The 20833-nt window shown below is 31.5% G+C and overlaps 3 protein-coding genes across 3 annotated transcripts in view; 2 read left to right on the forward strand and 1 right to left on the reverse strand.

Annotated features, from left to right (window-relative positions):
• HnRNP-K (Heterogeneous nuclear ribonucleoprotein K) overlaps positions 1–20833 on the reverse strand; it is a 71519-nt gene that overhangs the window by 4736 nt on the left and 45950 nt on the right. Inside the window, exons 8-11 of the mRNA XM_089177126.1 lie at positions 2112–2240; positions 1554–2022; positions 1290–1465; positions 1024–1193 (exon numbers count right to left, since the gene is read on the reverse strand). Of these exons, the coding sequence (XP_089033252.1) occupies positions 1024–1193; positions 1290–1465; positions 1554–2022; positions 2112–2240 (944 nt within the window). The remainder of the gene's footprint in view (positions 1–1023; positions 1194–1289; positions 1466–1553; positions 2023–2111; positions 2241–20833) is intronic.
• LOC107067387 (cytochrome b5) lies at positions 3506–7365 on the forward strand. Its single transcript, XM_015322837.2, has 3 exons — positions 3506–3799; positions 5133–5455; positions 5588–7365. The coding sequence occupies exons 2-3, from the start codon at positions 5170–5172 to the stop codon at positions 5752–5754; spliced, it is 453 nt and encodes a 150-aa protein (XP_015178323.2). The 5' UTR covers positions 3506–3799; positions 5133–5169; the 3' UTR covers positions 5755–7365.
• Positions 7189–12577, forward strand: LOC107067388 (cytochrome b5). The gene is given in 4 exon segments (XM_089177131.1): positions 7189–7733; positions 11238–11282; positions 11352–11648; positions 11651–12577. Coding segments are annotated over 2 exon segments (399 nt in total). The 5' UTR covers positions 7189–7733; positions 11238–11282; positions 11352–11398; the 3' UTR covers positions 11800–12577.

Genomic DNA, 20833 nt, shown 5'->3' on the forward strand with positions numbered 1-20833 from the left:
TTATTTCATATATTCTCTCTCGTTCAAAGAATTTTGTAAAATGATTTAATAATAATATTGTATTATTAATCAATGTTATTTACAAAAGCATTAACAAAAATTCGCAGGTTGTTCATGTCGACGAAGCAATATACAGAAAAACGCAAGAAGAATGTTGGCATGGAAGAAGGGAGAAGATGTGCGTTCAGTTAGTATCCAAAAAAAGCACAGGTTTTCACCAGGTAGCCGACGATATGCGAGTCCCTTTGTAGGATGATTAGTGATTCCTTGTTACATCCAAAGTAGAACAACAAAATCACTAGTCTTCCATACAACGGAGCTCTTTCTTTCTTTCTTTCTTTCTTTCTTTCTTTCTTTCTAATCCTGTCGATTATTAACGTTGAGAGAAGATTTATAGCGTTGCCGCAATAATTGGAGAGATAATTCATTTTGGCGCATCTCCATCTTTCTTTCTTTCTTTCTTTTTATCCTTTCTCGCACACGCATTTGTATGAGTTAGTCAGAATATCGCAGCGGTTGTTAGTTTTCTTGATGCACGTGTATCAATCAAGCAGAAAATGTTAGGCTGGTATAAAGTCGTATAAGTTGTTATTCAAATGTACGGCCGATGATAATGATGATGATGATGATGTGTGTTAGAAACATAAGTGTCGATGAGTTATAGCGTTAAATTACAACTATGACATTACATAACAATTATATCAGACATTCGTTTTTGTTAATATTACAATTACACGCATGATATGACTATAGAGGATGTGTAATCATAGGATATAATATTACATAGTGTAGAAATGAAGATGCATATAAATCAACTCCTATTCTTCTTATAAGGTTGCAAATATCAGATGATTAAATAAAAGCTATAAAAAACATTTATTTTCACTTAATGAAGTAATGCGAATGATAGGAGGGGATTTGAGAAATCATCGTAGGGAGAGAGAGAGAGAGAGAGAGAAGGAAACACAAGATCGTTTAAATATTATCCGAATAAACGAATAATTTCAGAAACCAAATAATTACCTTTGTTGCAGAAGATATTGGGCCATCTGTATTTGACTGGGTAAGCCGATTATCGTAATAATACGGTCATTACTACCACGTAATGCCTCGTCGATGGTAATAGCAGCGCCACTGTCCGCTCGAATTTTTCTAATTCTTCCACCTCCTTTACCAATAATTGCGCCTGCGAGCTAAAATCATAAACATATGATGATAATAACAATTGCATTTACATGTGCTAAACACACAGCTTTTGCATATTTTCAGAGTGTGGTTTATTGACTTACGTCCTTAGGGATTGTGACTTGAGTACTAGTCTTATTTCCAAGATTAACAGAGCTCATGTTACCCGGATTGTTTCCACCGATATCACTGTTCAATAATGCTTGACTAATTAAACCGTTTCCACCAGCACCACCGCCACCGCTACCTCCGCCACCACCTTGCATACCCCAACCGTCTCCTACAACAGAGGAATCAAAAGGAAACATTTGATCTTTCCAATTCCTTAATATTATTTCATTGTGAAAGTTCTTTAGGATTGTAATTACCAGAGTTATTATAAGGTGGTGGGCCACCACCACCAGCCCTGCTACCACCTGCGTAGCCAGGTACAGAGCCAGCGTTCCTTCCCCCTTCATAACCACTGCTGTTACCAGAACCACTACCACCTCCTCCATCAGATCTTGAATTACCACCACCATATCCACGATCCATCGGGCCACCCCTTGACATACCGCCACCACCTCCGCCACCACTTCCACCGCCACTTCCACGAGGACCGCCCCTTGATGAATGCGGATAGTTATTCATTCGATTGCGATTTGGTCTAGGTGGACCAAACACTGTAGTGCTTGATGGAACATCTCCTCTCTCTTTGCAAAATATAAATGCAGCTTGAACGCTATAAGGGCCTGATTTTGGCGTACCATCTCCACATCCATAACCTCCGTACTCATCTGCATAATAATCGTCGAAGTTGTGAGGATCGTAAGGATTGTTCACTCCTTTCAATGGGGACTGTAAAGAAAAAGAAAAAGAAAAACAAATGAAATGTAGGTCTTTATAAACACGTGAGTTTCTTTTTTTTTCTCTTTTTTTCTACATACAGTTTTAATTGTTGATATAAGTTGGCGAATGCACTCTATGCATGTATTTGGTTTTCCGCAAATGCTGATGAGACGATCTGTGCTGCGTGGACAGCAATTGGAATAAATCTTTATTCTGGCTCCAGTTTTCTGCAACACATGAACAAACCAATTTATAGCCTAAGAGCTGGCTACATCAAAATTGATCGTCTGCCATCGCAAAACTGGGGCCTAAAGCGGGGGGGGGGGTACGATTGAAAACGTGAAATTTAGGTGTGAAAGAGATCATAAGGTACACGAAATATTAATGTTGTTATTACATTAATATTAAATACAAACTTTTTCCATAATTAGAATCCGTGTGCCTTATGATCTTTTTCATACCTAAATTTCACGTTTTCCATTGTACCCCCCCCCGCTTTAGGCTCCAGTTTTGCTATGGCAGACTTGCAGATTTATGTTCAGCTATACCAAAGGTACCTTTTTCAATAGAAATGAATCGTGTACCAAATAGGTCTATTTTTCTGTAGCCAGCTCTTTGTCTATAAATTGATATTAAAAAAAACAACATCCGTTTTGATGATGATTTGATTATAAAGTGGCGGACATAAAACAAACCCCTATCACTAAACTTTCTTTTATTACAAATCGTCGATCTAGAGTCCAAATGATGAAGAAAAAGTGAGAGAGTTTATACGCGTTAGTTGAAGAAGAGATTCGATTCAACCCTGACACGTAAATGTTGGTTCCAAATGATGGAGAAAAGCAATTCAATCCGTTCCAAATACTCAAGCGTCACTGTTAAAACACACGACGACGACGACGACGACGACGACGACGACGACTACAAACAAAGACTACGACGACTACGACATCCAATAGAAATCGTACCGTTTAATTACAAAGATCAAAGGGGCCCATCATCAACGCCCTTTCCTATCGTCTTTCTCCTAGTTTTCCCTTTTACACATATCATCCTCTCCCTCTCTCTCTCTCTCTCTTTTATTAATGCTTTTGATCCGACAATTCAACTAGCTCTATTTCCTCAACAACAAGAGATTAACAATGCGTTGCAATTCTATTATACGGTCACTGTTCCAAAATTCCTAATGCCAATTTTCACTCTATTTATTTATTTATTTATTTATTATATTAGAAAAAAATAATTTACTTAGTAATAATAAGGTTAATACATAGTAAATCCTACAAGAGGTAAACATAGTTACCTGTATATAGGCTGATATTAAAATGACTAATACTTAAAACTAAGAAATATAAATAAATTGAAATAATATTATATAAACAATATATATAGTTATATTATTTATTGTAAAAAAAAATATATTCCTTTTTGATATATATATATACAGTTATACGTAAGTATAATATAGTAGAAAATTTGAATACTTGAAATAATCGTAGAAGCTTCAATGACCTTTGAACATTTTACGCAAATTATTATAAATGTTGATGAGTTTGCAGTTCACGGGCGTGTATTATTCAATCGGTAGAATAAAGTCAAAATCAATAAGAAATATTTGACGACAGTCGTATCAAAGTTACCATAAGTGAAACACGGCTAAATTTTTACCTGCTCAAAAGTACAAATTTAAAAGATTGTTTAGTTTAAAATTATTTCTCGTGAGAAATTGCACACCTTGCTTATTTGTTGTTGTTTTTTTTGGTGTGTGGAGGAATATCAATCACAGGTGAGATTAATTACTAGTTCATTTATCTTTATTATTAATAATTTTGTTGTTGTTTGTCGTCGAAGAAAAAAATATATCCAGGTGTTAAAACTCAATTTATTCATTCTTATCACACACGATGTGTAAAATAATTTCTATTCGTCATCTTCGTTGATTATTAATAATAATAATAATAATAACAATAAAATAAAAATAACACACAGTTTCTACGTAATAAAAAACAAAAAGTGGTTCGAAATTTTTCAATCAGATATAATAATAATAATAAAAAAAAAGAATTTGGTTTCTTTTCGAAAGATATCTGTAAAAAAAAAATTGTTGAGATATGCGGTTACGTTTCGAACACTCGGTACATATGTACGTGTGTGTATGCATACGAATACACACAGAGATACGAATGTCAAGGTGCGAGGTCACGTTTTCCGCTTATATTTCTTCTCTTCTTCATCTCTCTCTCTCTCTTTTTTTTTTTTTTATTTTTCTTTCCCCCTAGTATTCCCATTCTTCCTTTATTTATATTTGTCTTTTTCTATTTGTTACCGATAGGCTTTGTGGAGTAGTAGTAGTAGTTTGTCGTCGTTGTCGTCGTCGTCGTCGTCGTCGGTTGCCTACTTTCCCTTTCAAAGTTCGTCTCAAGATCGTTCAAAGATCAAAGACAGATAAAGTGAACTAGAAATAGATCATTGCCACGAGTAGTAGCTATGGGGAATTCTCATTCTATTTTCTATTTTTTTTTTTCTATCTTCTTTAGGAATTGAACATTTTCGAACAAAATCTTCAGATCATGAATAGTTAATATAGAAAATATATATATATATTTCAAAGCGTCACCGTGTATATTAGAATGAAATAAATAAAGAAGAACAGATAGAGAGAGAGAGAGAGAGAGAGAGAGAGAGAGAGAGAGAGGTCGGGGTCGAAAATAAGAAGAAAAATATTTCAAAAAAAAAAAAAAAAAAAAAAAAACCGGATGTGTGCAGATCACACAGAGTAGAAGTGAAACCTTCAAAGAAAACCAAGCTTCAAAATACAGCTCCATCTATTGAAAGAACCTTACAGAACCTAGATAACCTAACTCTAAATAAAAATTGTGCTATGTGCTAAGTTGGAAAAAATCACTAAGTGAAATAAAAATAAATTTCATTAAAATAAGTTGAGTAGTTTTGGAATTATTATTAATGGACAAACATATTGTGACACTGAATTTGATTAATTAATTAATTAATTTTGTTTCATCGGTTTCGCGGTTTTCAAATGACCCTGATTCTAAAGAAGAAGTTTTCACTTCAAAAAGAAACAAATTTAACCAAGGATTACACATTTCATTTTATAGTTGTCTTCAAAAAAAAAAAAAACATAAAAATACAAACATGGCGAATAAGGTTTACACGATTAACGAGGTGGCACAACACAATAAGGAAACGGATTTATGGTTGGTGATGCACGATGGTGTTTACGATTTAACTGATTTTTATAAGAAACATCCTGGAGGTGAGGAAGTTTTGATTAATTCGGCTGGAACAGATTGTACGAAGTGTTTCGATGAAATTGGTCATTCCGAGGAAGCCATATTACTTAAGGAAACATTTAAAATAGGTGTGATAAAAAAGGATGAAGAATTAACGAAAGATTTGAATGCAGATCATCAGAGTCAAGGTAAGAAAAAGGGCAGATCAATCTTTCTCTCTACCTTCCAATCATTGTTCTTATAATCTTTTTAGTTTTACATTTTGATGATGAAATAATTTGCTTGTTTCTTCTTCTTTTTCGATGGAATGAAATTTGTAGCAAGGACGGAAGAAGCTACTACCACCAACCCTACAACTTCAGCAACCATCGATGACGACGACTGGGAATACATCGAACCGAAAAAAGACAGTGATCGAACATTACCATTCGTAGTGGCAGCTGGTGTTCTTATCTATGCCATTTTGTTTTATTACTTTTTCCTTTAATGAGAAATTTATTCATTAGCAAATATTTCTTCTTCTACATATACCAACCAATGATAATAAACTTTTAGTATGCATAAATTAACCCTTAAAGTGCATATGGGGTGTTTGACACTCGAACACATTTGTGATCTCTCGAAAACGATACTGAATTCGAACAAATGGGGTTATTTGTCTAGTGCCATCTAGTGTTCATTCAGATGGGTATAAAATCTATTCTATTTTAAAAAAGATGTATCAAACTACTTTTACAAAAAATTTCGAAGTCTAAATATTAAATAGGTGCTTCAGGAGATGCGTTCAAACACGTTGGGGTGTCAAACACCCACAGTGTACTTTAAGGGTTAAAATCAATTATAGAATGCATACGAAATTCAAACTACGCGTTGCTAACCCCGATATGTTTCTTTATCTATTTACAAAAGACAAATAGATACTAACTAATTTTTATTTTTATTTTTTTATAAATAATCATCGAAAGATTGAGTGAACGTTGGAACGTTAAAATTGAATTGTCATTGTGTATCTTTAAAATTTTTTTTTTTTATTTTCATTTACGTTTTTTCAAGAGTCTTAGAGAAGAGATAAATATCCAAGTTACATTATTATCTTGAAAAGTTTACACTTATCTATCTTTCTTGTACGAGATACAACACTCGGCGTTTATTGAAACGCACACACAAAAAAACGTGACCCATTTACGTATTTAACTTTAACTTATTACCATTTCCGATAATAATAATAATAATAACTCGAAAGCTTTTAATTAATTAACAGTACTTCAACAAAAAAAAAAGTAATATTAATGTGAAATAAATTGTTTATAATTTTATATTATTGAAAACAAGACATCCTATCTAACGCAGATTTCAAAAAATTATATGATAAGAATGTTAGAATAAAAAAAAAAAAAAAAGTTGTAATATATTTCGATGTATTACAAAACTTTCTGACCTTTTTATCTTTTCTGAATGATAAGAATTTACAAAAATCCCAATTGCAAATCTCTCCCCTTCTTCCTTCCTTCCATTATCCCTCTCTCTCTCTCTCTCTCTCTAATTCTCTCTCAAAAAAAAAAATAATTGATAAATTTTGAAAAGTCAATTTAAAAGTAATAAAATAAAAAAAAAATAAAAAGATATATGCGGTAATAATTTCCAAAATTTTATTATTATTACTAATATTATACGCTTCAAATGAGTGAGAGAGAGAGAGAGAGAGAGAGAGATGAGATGAGATTGGTTGGACGTCACCGATTAAGAGGAACACTCAGAAGAAAAGATTATACACGCATGTACACACACGTACACACACATCCGCACGCATGCACACGTGTATACATACATAAAGAGAGAGATAGAGAGAGGGGAAAAGTGGAGGGGAAAGATGAACCTCATTGGACAGCGTCCTCCTGTTTTCTATCGACAGTGTTTGAGCGAGTACCGTTGTGAGAGGTGGAACGTATAAACCGGCGATTTCCTCTCTTTTCTTTTAAATATTTGTATATTCATTTTTTCTTTGTTTTTTGTTCTTATTAATTAAACATTTTGTTTTTGTTTTTGTCAAATTTACTCGCTTAGATTTGTTTCTTTTAATATTACGTGTTAATAATACCACCATACGACGAATATTCATTTCTTTATTTTTCTCATCTACAATCAAATATAAACAATTGTAATTGTCAAATCTTGGGTATATACATATATATGTATATGTATATGTAGAATTGTCAATTGATTTTGAAGTTTGGATTTTCAAAGCACTTTTTTTATTACTACTACTACTACTACTACTACTACTAGGTGTAGAAACAATACAACAGAAGCAAACGTCAAATAAGAAGACGCCTGTGCCTTCAAGAGTGATTACGGAAGCTACCCGAAATAGAACGAGTATTATACGACTTTATTCATTGAAGAGAAACAGAGAAATAGAGAGAGAGAGAGGGAGAGAGAGAAAGAGAGTACTTGTCAAAAGTACAGGTATATAGGCTTTTGTTTTTGTTGTTTATGTTATTATAAATTAAATTGAATTTTTTTAGAAACAATTATTACATTCATTTTTCAACGATGAAAACCTAGGTAGGTAGGTAGGTAGGTAGGTAGGTAGGTGTGTTAGTTTGCAATGTTAATTGAAATTTCATTTAAAATCCATTTAAATATTATTAACTTTAGAAACAATTATTACATTCACATTCTGAAACGATGAAAACTTAGATAGGTAGGTGTGTTAGTTTGCAATGATAAAAAGAATTTCATTTAAAATCAATTGAAATATTATTAAGCAATTTTGAATGATATAAATGATTACTTAATATTTAGAATTTAAATGTTGCTTTTTGATATGACGAAATTCCCCCTTTATTTAAGTCAATAAAAAAGAAGATAAGAACACACTTTACATGCATACATACATATCGCGATAGGAGGATTATTATTAGAATCATTTTGAAATAATAATTAGGATTAATCATTGTTGACGTATACAATCGTTGCAAATTAACATTAGATTTACGTATTTCAGCCAATTTGACTCTCATTGAAACATATTTGATTATTATATTATTTATAAAATGTAAATACTATTTTTGAAAAATCTTATTATCGGTTTTTAGTTACGTAATACGAAATATACGTAAATATTAGTTTCCATTTCTTTACTCAATCCTTCATTCAAATAATGTTATTAAATCATTGAAAAATAATGAACAAAACACATCCGTAAATCTAATGTTAATAATAATAATAATAATAATAATAATAAAATATTAATCTATTCTTCTAAATTCCTTATCCAGTGTGATATTAAAAATTTCGATTACGTAATTTTCTATCTTCACGTACAAGTTGAGAATTAGATTTTAGTTTCTTTTTATCTATTCATTGAGAACCACTGATTTTATATCACTCTCGTTATATAGAAGGAGGAGTACGAGGAGTCCTTACAAACATACGATTGATATCATCTTTTTTACACGACTATGAAAGAGAGAGAGAGAGAGAGAGAGAGAGAGAGAGAGAGAGAGAGAGAGAAAAGGCAAAAGTTTATTGCGACAGAATATAATTTATTTTTTTTTGTTATATTTTTGAAAGATAATATTTTGGCGTTTTTTACAAAAAAAAAAAAGAAAAAAAACTTTATTAAAATATTACTAAGACGATTTTAGTAAAAAAAATTGGAATTTAACTTTCATCAATCAGAGACAGATGAACAAAAGTTAGTAACCATAATAGTGGCACAATTTTTACACATACACACACACATACTTTTCTGTTCGAATTTCTAACAATACGACGTTGTTCAAGATTATATTTTTTTTTTTTTGCAAAAAACTGAAGATTATAACACACGTCTCAACATTTGATATCTAATCTTTAATGAGGGGAAATTCCACCACTGAAGTACTTTTTACTTATTTATAGTTATTTTTTTCTTTCAAACGATGATACGAATATTTTTGTTTGTTGAAATACAATTGTGCATTGTAATGCTATTTAACTACAGATATTTATCTCTACTTTGTATTTCTATATTTGATTGTTCATTTTTTTTTTTTTTCCTATAATGATGATTTATCTTTAAATATTAACTCTTTTTTAATCTCCTGAAGATGAAGTTATTTATTTATTATTATTTCGCTTAATTTTTTTGTCCTTCATAAATAAAATCTTTTTTTTTTTTTTTATTTTATTTTTTCTTTTTTTTTTTTTTTAAGATAAAAGATTATCACCAAGTATCGTTGGCATAATAAGTATGTACTTTTTTATTTTTAACCACTTGAAAAGATAAAATAAAATTTAGTAGAGAGGGGTGGGTGGGGGTGCTTCTTTTTTAAAACGTTTTCGTTGTGTCGTTCTCGTAACGTTTAACGAAAATTGAAGAAATTAAGTAAAATTATAAGTCAATTTTTGTTTTTGTTTTTTTTAGATGATAGACAAATAGAATGATTATGCGAAATAATGTAAGTGTCAAATATATATAATATACAAACACATGATCGTTCGAGCAAAGTGCATTATTTATCATTTGCAATAAATATTCAATCAATGTTACACACACACTCACATATCGATTTTAAAAATGAAAAGTCATTTTCGAAATATTATGTTTAATTCATCTTATTCATTTGTCATTGCAACAACGATATTGTTATTATTATGATTTACGTTCTAATTATTAATAATTATTATTCCGTTTATTTAAATATTGAAATTCATTTCCTTTATAATTAAGACGGGTTCGATTTTTTTTTCTTTTTTTTTTTTTTTTTTTTTTGAAGAGTAGAATTGAATTGACATTGGTCCTAGACCTTCTTCGAAGTCAATGGATTTTCTTGCAAGTATCTTCTCTTAGAAATAAAGACACGATAAAGAAAGAAAAGAGATTTATCTTTTGTGCGAATCGTTTTCAAGAGAAACCCTGTACCGTCTCAAGGACAATACTCCATTACCATGCTACTTTTTCTCTCTCTCTCTTTCTCTTTCTCTCTTTCTATTCTTTTCCTATTTTATTTTTCCACGTGAAAATGACAATGCAACGACACCGTCATTGCAATAAATCCTTGAACTTTAACTAACTTATTTTCCATCATCTCGTTCAACTCACAACAATTATTTTTAAATTTATGATGAAAAAAAAAAAAAAAGAAGAAGAAAAAGAAAGATGGACAAATTTGATCAACATATATTTTCTTGAAAATAATTTAATGTTTATTATATATACTAGGTGATGATTTATACTTGAGAATAATAACAATTATAGCGAGTGTCGTGTTTGTTTAGTTAAATTCTATTCAACGTTTCGCATATATTATATGTATACGTGTTTGCATATTTCCATCATAATCTAACATCGTCACGTTGCTAATTCTTATTCTATCCGCCATCTTGAATTCAATATATATATGTGTATAATCAATTGGATCTTTTTCTCTTAGTTTCCAGTTAATAACTTTTGCATAACATACACAATATTGTTTTTTGAAAGATCATTCAACATTTATATTGAATTTAATCATTAGTTTGATTATGATTTATATTGACTTCCCGTCTTACATAATCGTCCATTTGTAAACTAGCTATTATTATTCTGATAAGATAATAGAGTTACTATTTCATTCCTGACAATATTAATTGACAACCTATTCAGTTCATGGATATTATTTTTAAAGCCAGTTAATACCATAAATGTTCTTGTGTTTTAAAGGATTTTCTTCTTCTAAAAAAAAAAAAGAATATTTTTAAGTCTGACAATAAGGTTTCAACTTATTAGGAGGTGTGTTCGTGTCAAAATTAATATCCAAAAAAGAAATAACTTGATACAGTTCACTTGTAAAAAGTTAGGTTAGAATTCTAAACGTTCTAAAAAAAATAAGGAAAAAAGTCAGAGGATTGATTAGTGCAAAGCAATTATATCGAATGATTTTTAAGATCTTAGATCATGAATTTGTAAAAAAAAGAAATTAATTATTTAAATGATGTTTACAGAGTTTGATTGGACTGAAAGAAAATTAAACGTGAGTGAAGAAAAATAAGAAGAAGAAGAAGAAGAAGAAGAAGAAGAAGAAGAAGAAGAAGAAGAAGAAGAAGAAGAAGAAGAAGAAGAAGAAGAAGAAGAAGAAGAAGAATTCTAATAAGAAACATTCAAAATGGTGGAATTGAGACAATATACCATAGAAGAGGTACAGAAGACTAAAGGTACTGGAGAAACGGTGATCATTTTAAACGACAAGGTTTACAATGTTACCAAATTTTTGAACGAACATCCCGGTGGCGAAGAGATTCTCATGGATAACGCGGGAAAAGATGCTACGGAAAATTTTAATGACGTCGGCCATTCCCAGGAGGCCCTTGACTTAATGAAAGAATTTTTAGTAGGCGAGATCATAGAATCGCAGAAAAAAAGAAGCCCTTGAAGAAGGGTTGGGTAGCTGGTTACAATAAAAAATCGGAAAATGAAAAATACGTTAAGGGACCTGGCGTGCCATTTTATACCCTTATGGGTGTCATGATTCTTTTACTTGCTTTATATCTTTATAATATGTTATGATCAAAAACGTATTTTATTATGCAACAATTGTGAAGTATAATTATCGTTTGACGTCATATCGTCACCGTCATCGTTCCTCGTTTCTTCATCATTGCCATTATTAACAACACTGTTGTCGCCATTGAATAATTAATCTTTTGTTCTAATGAAAACACCTACGAAACCAAATGAAATAATAATAATAATAATAATAATAATAATGTTTGTTATGTTAAATTAAAAAATGAAATTTATTTATAATTTTTCGTCAAGATATTATCCACCTTTTTGTAAAATGACCACACAACACCATTTTTTCTTTTTATTCAAATTGTATTATTGTTATTAATGATGCGTGCATATGTGCACGACGACAAAGATGCATTTGTAAATTGTTTCGTGTGAATACACGAAAAATATAAATAAAACAATAAACAAAACAATGTGAACTTAGGAAAAAATAATAAAAAATAAAAACATATACGATCATATGATTCGTCACGATATCGATTATAGCATATTAAATAAGTAGAATGAATGTAATAGAGAGAGCATTTTTACGAGTCAATTATTGTTATTGTTGTTTAGTAAAACGTGTGCACGTTATTTGTAATTTCATTTATTCAAATTACACGATAGGATGATCAATCTTCACATTTACATATGTATAACTAAACGTATATATCTGGTATACCACAATAAGAATATAAAATAATTGCTAAGTACGCGTAAGTAATTTTCTAGAAGAACACAGGATAGAGAAATAAATAAAACCACGTTCAACAGTTTAGAAAAATCATTTCTTCAGTGTTGCACATGTTCGATGAAACGACCTTAAACTAATTGGTGTAAGCGTGAGAGAAAAAAGAAAAAGAAAAAGAAAAAGAGATCGAGTATATTCTGCGTTAACGAAAACGAACGATCCCAGTTCGTCCGTCCCTTCATAGCTAGCCAAGTGTACAAATTTAACAACCCACATGGAGTATTCGAGAAGAAGAAATAGAAAAAGAGGAAGATGGAACAAAAATACGAGAGAAAAAAAAAAGGGACTAACGGAAATCGTTTGGACGATTTCTTAACGAAATTCTTCTTGAATATACGCGTGCCTTTCTTATAAGAAGGACAATCAAATTTCCCGCCTTTTTTTTACACACCGTTCGAGTGGCGACATCTATCCTATTTACAATAGGGGGTGATGATTTGAAAAGAAATGGGTGGTTCAGGCAACGAACCGGTAGATGGCGAGGCAACTGAGCCTGTATACGGATAGGCAACGAAGCAACGGGCCGCTATGCAAGGGCCCACGATTTTGATTGCTTGAATTTGAAAAAGTGTACATTTTATCAGCTATTCCATCCAGAGACCATACCGGTGACCTTTATTATATATTGCAATAATATTATAATAAATAAATCCTACAATTATCTTTCTCTTGAAACTGTGCATTCGTGTAATTCTCTCGAAACTCTTGGATTTTTGAAAGTTTCACTTCTAACACGTGTAATCTGCACACATGTTTTTTTTTTTTAGTTTTTCTTTGTTTCTTTTTGATAAATTAACCAGTTAAGTGTATTTGACGATTATATCCGTCATCGCTTAATTATCGCGACAACACATTCAGAACGCGCTCTACACACAGATCATCGTCACACACTTAATTGGTTAATAATAAAAATTCATGGAGAAATATTGAAACATATTGAAATAAATCTAAAAATGTCTACGAATCGACTCGTCGATGGGGGTGGTTTTTTCTTTATCTACCTTTTTTTTTTATTTCAAAGATATTATTATATTAAAAGGGAAAGAAGGAAAGAAACTTCTTAAGTTTTGAGTAGATCGTTAATTAAAAAAGTGACGAAGGACGGATATAAGTTAACTACAAAGACGACTGACTCGTTTGCTTGCTTCTCTTCTTTCGCTTACTCTTTTTGAAAAAAAAAAAAAAAAAAAGAAGAAAAATATAGGATAAAAGAAAATTAAAACAAAAAAAAAAGAACAAAGTTAAAGGACTCTCTCTCCAAACTAGCATTCTCATTTCTTTACTTCTCCTACTTTGTGAAATATACTTTGAGAAAATACATTGGGGATTGGGGATATATAAAAGTATCTTTGTAATTTGTTAGAATTAAACAATTAGAAAGAAAACAGACAATAATTAGACTTTAAAAGCTTTTCGTATAACGGTAATTGATTTTTAATATCTTTTTGAGAACATTTCTATTTCAATTATACACTAATATGTTTCAAAAGTATTACTCTTCTCAACACGTTCATTACTGTTTAAATGACAAAATAAATGGTGGTGGTGGGGGGGGGTACCATTTGAAGAACCTCATCTACGCAGCTAATAATTAAAAAATAAAAAGAATAAAAGTGAATGTAAAAAAAAAAAAATACGTAAAAGAAAAATTATATTTTTAAATGATCCAACGTACTATGAACGGCCATGAACAACAAAGACTGAACCATGAACCGTTCTATTATTATCTCGATCGGTAACACGTTGTCGATAAGCAATATATATATAGATATAGTTGTTCATGTATGTTCTGTATGTAAGAGAGAAAGAAAATCAGATAGGAAGATAAAATAAAATGAAGTTTTGATAACGCAGAAAAAAAAACGAACAATTAATTAATTAATCGATTATTTATTATTATCTCGTTAAATACGTTCGATATTATTTAAAAAAAAGGAAAAAAATACCTAATACAAATGTTTCAATGAGTTGTAGAAAATATTGTATGAAAATTTAACGAGTATAGAAAAAAAAAGAAAAAAACAAATAGAAAATATGAAATTTGAATGAGTCATCGCATTGGGGGTCATCACTAAGTTGACCACCACCACCAATGTTGACAAAGTTTTCTAAGGTAAAAGACAGGAAGTGAATACATATGAAAAGCATATGGTGGTGTATAGTAGGAAGGACAGAAGGAAGGAAGGAAGGAAGGAAGGAAGGAAGGAAGGATATGTGGTTTTCCACATGTGTCATGCACTTGGGTTGCCTCGGTAAACCGCATATCTCCACCCACGCGGAAAGGAAAACGCAATGAGAGTGCAAGTTGCACGCGACTTGGTTCGTTCAAACGTGGAACGCGTGCGCCACAACACACACCACACCAAGGACAAAAAGGGCTTATATAGTTAACCACTGTTTCTTTTTTAAAAGCTGCTTTTTTTCTTTTTGTTTTCTTCTTCCCTTTCTCATTTTACATTAGTGCAACTTTTAAAAGAATGCTATGGTGGTCTTATAATATTTCCATTCAAATTTCATTAAGTACTATTTTTAGTAAGTAAAAGAATAAAGTGTCGAGTGAGTGAGTGAGTTGTGTGTGTGTGTGTCCTTAGGTAAATTCACGAAGGAAATTGAAGTTCGATAGGCGATGTCAAGGAGAGTCCATCATTAGCGGTGTTTTCAAAGTTTTTCAACAAAACGAATAAAAGAAAAAGAAAAAGAAAAAGCATAGACAGTAGTAATAGTAGTAGTAGTAGTAGTAGTAGTAGTAGTATGGAGTAATAGGAGAGTACAGTATGTGTGTTGGTGTGCTTGGAAAGTATTTTAACGAGCCCTAGAAAATCGGAGGGGGGCTTTTGAGGGATGATGCTGTGAAGAAAAAAAAAAAAGAAGAAGGGTGGTATATATCAAGGTTTCGCGAAAAAGGCGAAAACTACTAGCACCGGGGAGTCGTCGTCGAGCTTACGTCCGCAAAATCGATGAACCACGTCGCTACTTTAACACTCCACTACTATATTTCCCTCTCTTTCATCTTTTTTCCACTAAAAAAGAAAAAGAACAAAAAAAAAAAAAAAAGAAAAAAGAAAGAAAGGGTAAAAAACTATACACTAACTGTGACTTTTATTTTTTTTCAGACGAAAAGATGAAACTAAAACGTAGAAAGAAACAAAAAAAAAAGAAAAAAAGAAATTTACAGTTACATCTCAACACTTTACGCAACAACCCCCCCTGTTCCCTGTTCCCTGTCCCCCCTCACAAACCCAATTAAATTGTTTTGCATTTTATTATTTATTTGATTTTCTCTTTAAAAAATAAATCAAAAGAAAATGAAATAAAGTAAACAAATGGAGAAGAAGAAGAAGAAGAAGAAGGACAGAAGAAAAGAGACATGGCGAAAGGGTGAAAATAAAGAGGGGGTGAAGGGTAAGAGGGAGACTGGAAGAATTGTAGGAATGGGAATGAAAATGTCGTGAAAACGTTGTGAAAACCCGTTGAAATTTTCTCATACCACCCCGCCGCTTTTTCGTCTTTGTAACGAAAAGAAAGTCCCTCGTGGGTGGTGATAGTGCTGATGATGGTAGTGGTGGTGGTGGTGGTAGTGGTCTAATATCGCTAAAAGCTTTTTAATAAACAGTTTCCTCGAGTCACCCTGAAATGCTGAATGTTTCTCTCTCTCTCTTTTTAAAAATATTTTTCAACATCTTTCAATATATTTAAGCAGTTCAAGCACACTTCGAGATTATTTATTATTATCTTTTGGTTATCTATTTGGAGTATTGTACTTGAGATTAAAATTTGGAGAATTTATTTGATTAGAGATATTTATTAAAAAATTATTCTACAAATAAATGTACGTTTATTAAACAATATAAAAGTAGAAGAATAGGGGTTTGTTTGTTTGTTTGATTTAGATAAGAACAAAATTGCTTTTCTAGATCTTTGAGACTGACTGACTGTGTGTGTGTGTCTTGTCTCAGAACAGATTTGGATTTTTCCTTTTGATTTTTCCGAGTTCTTCTCGACTTGGAAGGTTATATAATGGAATTGGATTGTATTGTCATCTTTCTCGAGTTTCCTTTCCATCGAGTTTATTGAGAAATATTCGAGAATTCAAGGGTTCTACAACACGTTTCGTAACGCACCACCACCAGTACCACCAGTACCAGTACCAGCACCAGCAGTAGCAGCAACGTGACATAAACGTTTGAAATAATGTCGTGAGAGAGAGAGAGAGAGAGAGAGAGAGAGAGAAGTTTAAATATTTCTTTGTTGTTTGGTTCCTTTAGAAATTTGTAGATAACAAATTAATCAAATTCTATGACAATTTACATTTGAATAATATTTCTGATGCTTAATTTCAATATTTATTAGAATTTTATCGAACTAACAGAGATAATCATGACTCTTTGTTAATAAACAAATAATAAAATAATATTGCGAGTATAAATTGAGATATAAACTAATCCTATATTTCAAGTTGAATGAAACTGCACACAGTGTGCTAAATTTGATTAAAATCGGTTCAGTAGTTTAGGAGTCCATTGTGGATAAACAACGTCACACGTAATTTATATATATATTAAAAGATAATATTGTAATTAGAAAGCCAAGAAATAAAAGCCCCCCCCCTTTTATTGAATTAACAAAATTTGATGCAATTTTGTATTTTATTTATTTTGTAATAACTAACAAATAATTATTTAATAAAAAGGATAAAATTGAAACGATCAAGAATATATATATATATATACCAAAAGAAATAGAAAAAAATCTTATTTGATATTGGTATTTGATGAAAATGAATGAATGATTGAATGAAGGAAGGAAGGAAGGAAGGAAGGAAGGAAGGAAAATATTCCGGAGTAGAACTTTGAACATATATTTATCCAAGTGTTTGCTTTAAAAGAAGGGATGTGATAACATTCTAGGGATCTTTGATAAAAAGGACCGTTAAAGGGCTATCCTTACACACCCGTTTTCTCAGCTCGTCTTATCGGAAAAGATAGAAAAGGATAGAAAGAAAGAAAAAAAGAGAGAGAAAAAAGTTTAGCCACTTTTCTACATCGACTTTATTTTTCCCGTTGCAAACGAGTTCAAATACACACTCACACACACATACACACAGGACATACATACGTTTTTATTCCCTTCACTTATTAAACATTTCTTTTTTTTTCTCTCAACTATAAAATGTACGCGTATTTTATTCCAATAAAAAAAACCCAAGAACGAATGAACATTTTTAATTTACAAATTTATCATTGCAAATCTTTGTTTTGTTTTGTTTGATTACAAAAAAGATGAATGGTCCAATTAATGAACAAAAAAAAAATAAATAAATAAATAAAAATAGAATTTGAATCACCAATTTAAGAGGAAAACCATAAAATGTGAACATCTTATTGTTGAAATATGTATCAGAAAGAGTAGGAAAGTTTTTTACTGGGGTGCAATGAATGAGAGGGTTAACCAACACAATACAGAAAAGGTTACTTTTCAATCGTCGTCGTTGTCGTCGTTGTCCCAATTCTACATTGAAACTTTTCTTCGAATGAATGAGAAGGAAGGAAGGAAGGAAGGAAGAAAGAAAAAAAAGGATAATAATAGGGCATCATCATTCATCCAATCGTTTTGTAATTCTCGTGCAACGAGATGGTGAATGATGAAAAGCACGTGGCGATTTTAACCCTCCCCCCCCCCCTCCCCACCGATAATACATCACTGGAATTAATAATTTTCTTTTGAATATTTTATCAATGTCACAAATTTTCCCTAAAATTCTTTTTATTATTTACTATTTTTTTTTTATTTGTGTTACATTGTTTATAAAAAAAAACTAAAAAAGTAAAAAATATGATAAAATATTTCTCACAGTTAGCAAACTATAAAAAAAGCTTATTATTATTATTATTATTATTATTTGTTAATAATTATTTGTCAACTTGAACAAAAAAAAATCCTACAAAGTTCCCAACTCTTTAAAAAAAAAAAAAATTTGCAGACAAAATAATTGTCAAATAAAAGTGAAAATAATAATTCGATTACTCACTCATTTTAGTTTTCTTTTTTCTCTCGATTATCCCTTTCACTCTACAGAGAACGACTTGAGTTATTTGTGTTTAATGAAAAATTGACAAAAAAAATCGCGGAATATAAAAAAGGGATCAACCGAATGGGAGGACGACGAGATGCTTGCGCGAGAACGAACGGTTGCGAACTGAAAAGGTTGAGGGTTCGAAGAAGCGTCATGCGCCCCTGGCTTTCGTTACGCTCGCGATCAGGACCCACCCACCTTCATTCAACCACGGATACCCACCGACTAAAGAGGGGTGATGTAAAGGGGTACAACAGGGGGTGAGGTGGGGTGGGGGGAGAGGAGAACTTGCCAACCACTCGACTCTTCTTCTTCTTCTTCGTGGTTCCCCACCATCTTTTTTTATTTTCTCTTCTCAAATAACACTTTGCTTTAAAAATACAAAATCGTTCGATTTTTCTTTTTTCTTTAGAGGGGGGGGGGGAGGAGAGGGAGAGGGATTTTGAATTTGCAAAAATAATTCGAACAACAAAGTTCGAGTTTTGTTTAATTTTTTCCTTTTTTCTTTCTTTTAATCGAAAATAAAAATTAGACGAGAGATTCTTTTTTGACTTTGTCGAATGAATCAACAAAAATAAAATTAAAATTAAAATAAAAAGGAAGAAGAAGAAGAAGAAGGTATCGTCGTATCCCGTTTTACCCCCTCCCCCTCCCCCTCCCCCCCATGATTCTTCTTTTACTTTTCTTAGGGAGAAACAACTTCTTCTCGACTACTTAAAAGTTCTCAAGGAAAATTAAGTAAATTGAAAACGTAAAGCAAACTCAACGTGGCACACAACCGGGTGGGTATTGTTTTCGAGCTTGGCGTCTTTCGTAGTAGTAGTAGTAGTCGTCGTCGTCATGGAATAACGAAAAAAAAAAAAAAAAGGGATACTGGCTATTACTACTATTTTCCATTATTCAACATTCTAATTATCTTATTGTTTAATAACTTTCGATTAATATACAAATAATTATTTACCTATCGATCTTTCTTATTTAATTTGCTGAGACAAGGATAATTTTATTTTTAATGAAATTAATTGTAAATGAAAAAAAAGAAAAAACATAAAAGTGTATGTAATATTGAAGAAATATTTGACCAGAGGAAATATATAAATCAGTTTTCAAGTTAACAATGCAAAAGAGTAAGAGAAAAAGTGAAGTGGGCGTCGTCGTAGTACACGAAAACTCGGTTATGTCGGAAGACTTAAAAAATACAAGAGAAGAAAGAGACGAAGAGTTAGAAACAGCAGAGAGAAAAAAGAAAAGAAAGGAAGAAAGGAAGGAAGAAAGGAAGGAAGAAAGGAAGGATGATGTATATATAAAAGTAAAGGTAAAGTAAGGTAAGGTAAGGTAAGGTAAGGTAAGGTAAAGGTAGAACAGGATAAGGTCCAGAATGTACACCTGGCATGGCAGCTGTTCGGAAACGTCCGTTTGCCTTGGCTTCGAAGTTACCAGCACCTGTTTTTGGATTGCGTGCTGGTCGTAGAACTCCGAATGAAGTTCGAGTTTCTCGTCGTAGTCTTAGTCGTCGTTACCAAAGTTGCAGCAGCTACTACCCAGTAGTAGTACCACCACGATAAAAACACATGTCACAATACTATTCCTATTGTTACTATTATCGTTATTGTACTCTTGGAAATTTCATCGCGTGTTATAGAAAGACCCAAAAGAGGAAAAGGGAAATCAAACGGGTACGCCTTTCGTATTCAACCCCTTTTTCTTTTTTTATTTCTATATTATTCCTTTACCTTTTTTTTTTTTTATTTCTTCCCTTACAACACCCACCATTTCATCACCCTTTCATTTGTTTGCTTTTCATTATTTATCTTTTCTCGATTCCATGACTAAAATGTTGCTTGGATTGTTAACTGTAATTTTGTTACGTTTGGTACTACTGGGTTTAATTTGGACTACGTTATAATGTGTCATAGCTAAAAGTATAGTTGAGAATATTAGAAATCTTTGTCATGAAATATAATTGACACACACAGTCTAATTTTGAGATAATTCAACAATTTTCCTTACATAGTTAGTAATTTTCGTTAGGTTATAATTGACAAAGTAACAAAGTAAAGCAAATATTCTTCTCGTTGTTGAATCATATATATTTTTTTATTCTTTTTCAAAGCAGAACTCTACAAGTTCGATATTAATACAAAAAAAAAAAAAAAAAAAAGAAACGAAACGAATATAAAAATGGTAATTTAAACGGTTCTAAGCGATAATGTCGCGTG

This window comes from Polistes dominula, unplaced genomic scaffold, assembly GCF_049000335.1.
Source record: "Polistes dominula isolate Pdom_NZ unplaced genomic scaffold, Pdom_raw_medaka contig_20, whole genome shotgun sequence".
In the NCBI taxonomy this organism is placed as follows: Eukaryota; Metazoa; Arthropoda; class Insecta; order Hymenoptera; family Vespidae; genus Polistes; species Polistes dominula.

Excerpts from the sequence above, each read along its gene's own strand:
- LOC107067387 (XM_015322837.2), top strand. The coding sequence starts at position 5,170 with ATGGCGAATAAGGTTTACACGATTAACGAGGTGGCACAACACAATAAG. Across the intron at positions 5,456-5,587 it reads TGCAGATCATCAGAGTCAAG|CAAGGACGGAAGAAGCTACT; the intron begins GTAAGAAAAAGG and ends TGAAATTTGTAG.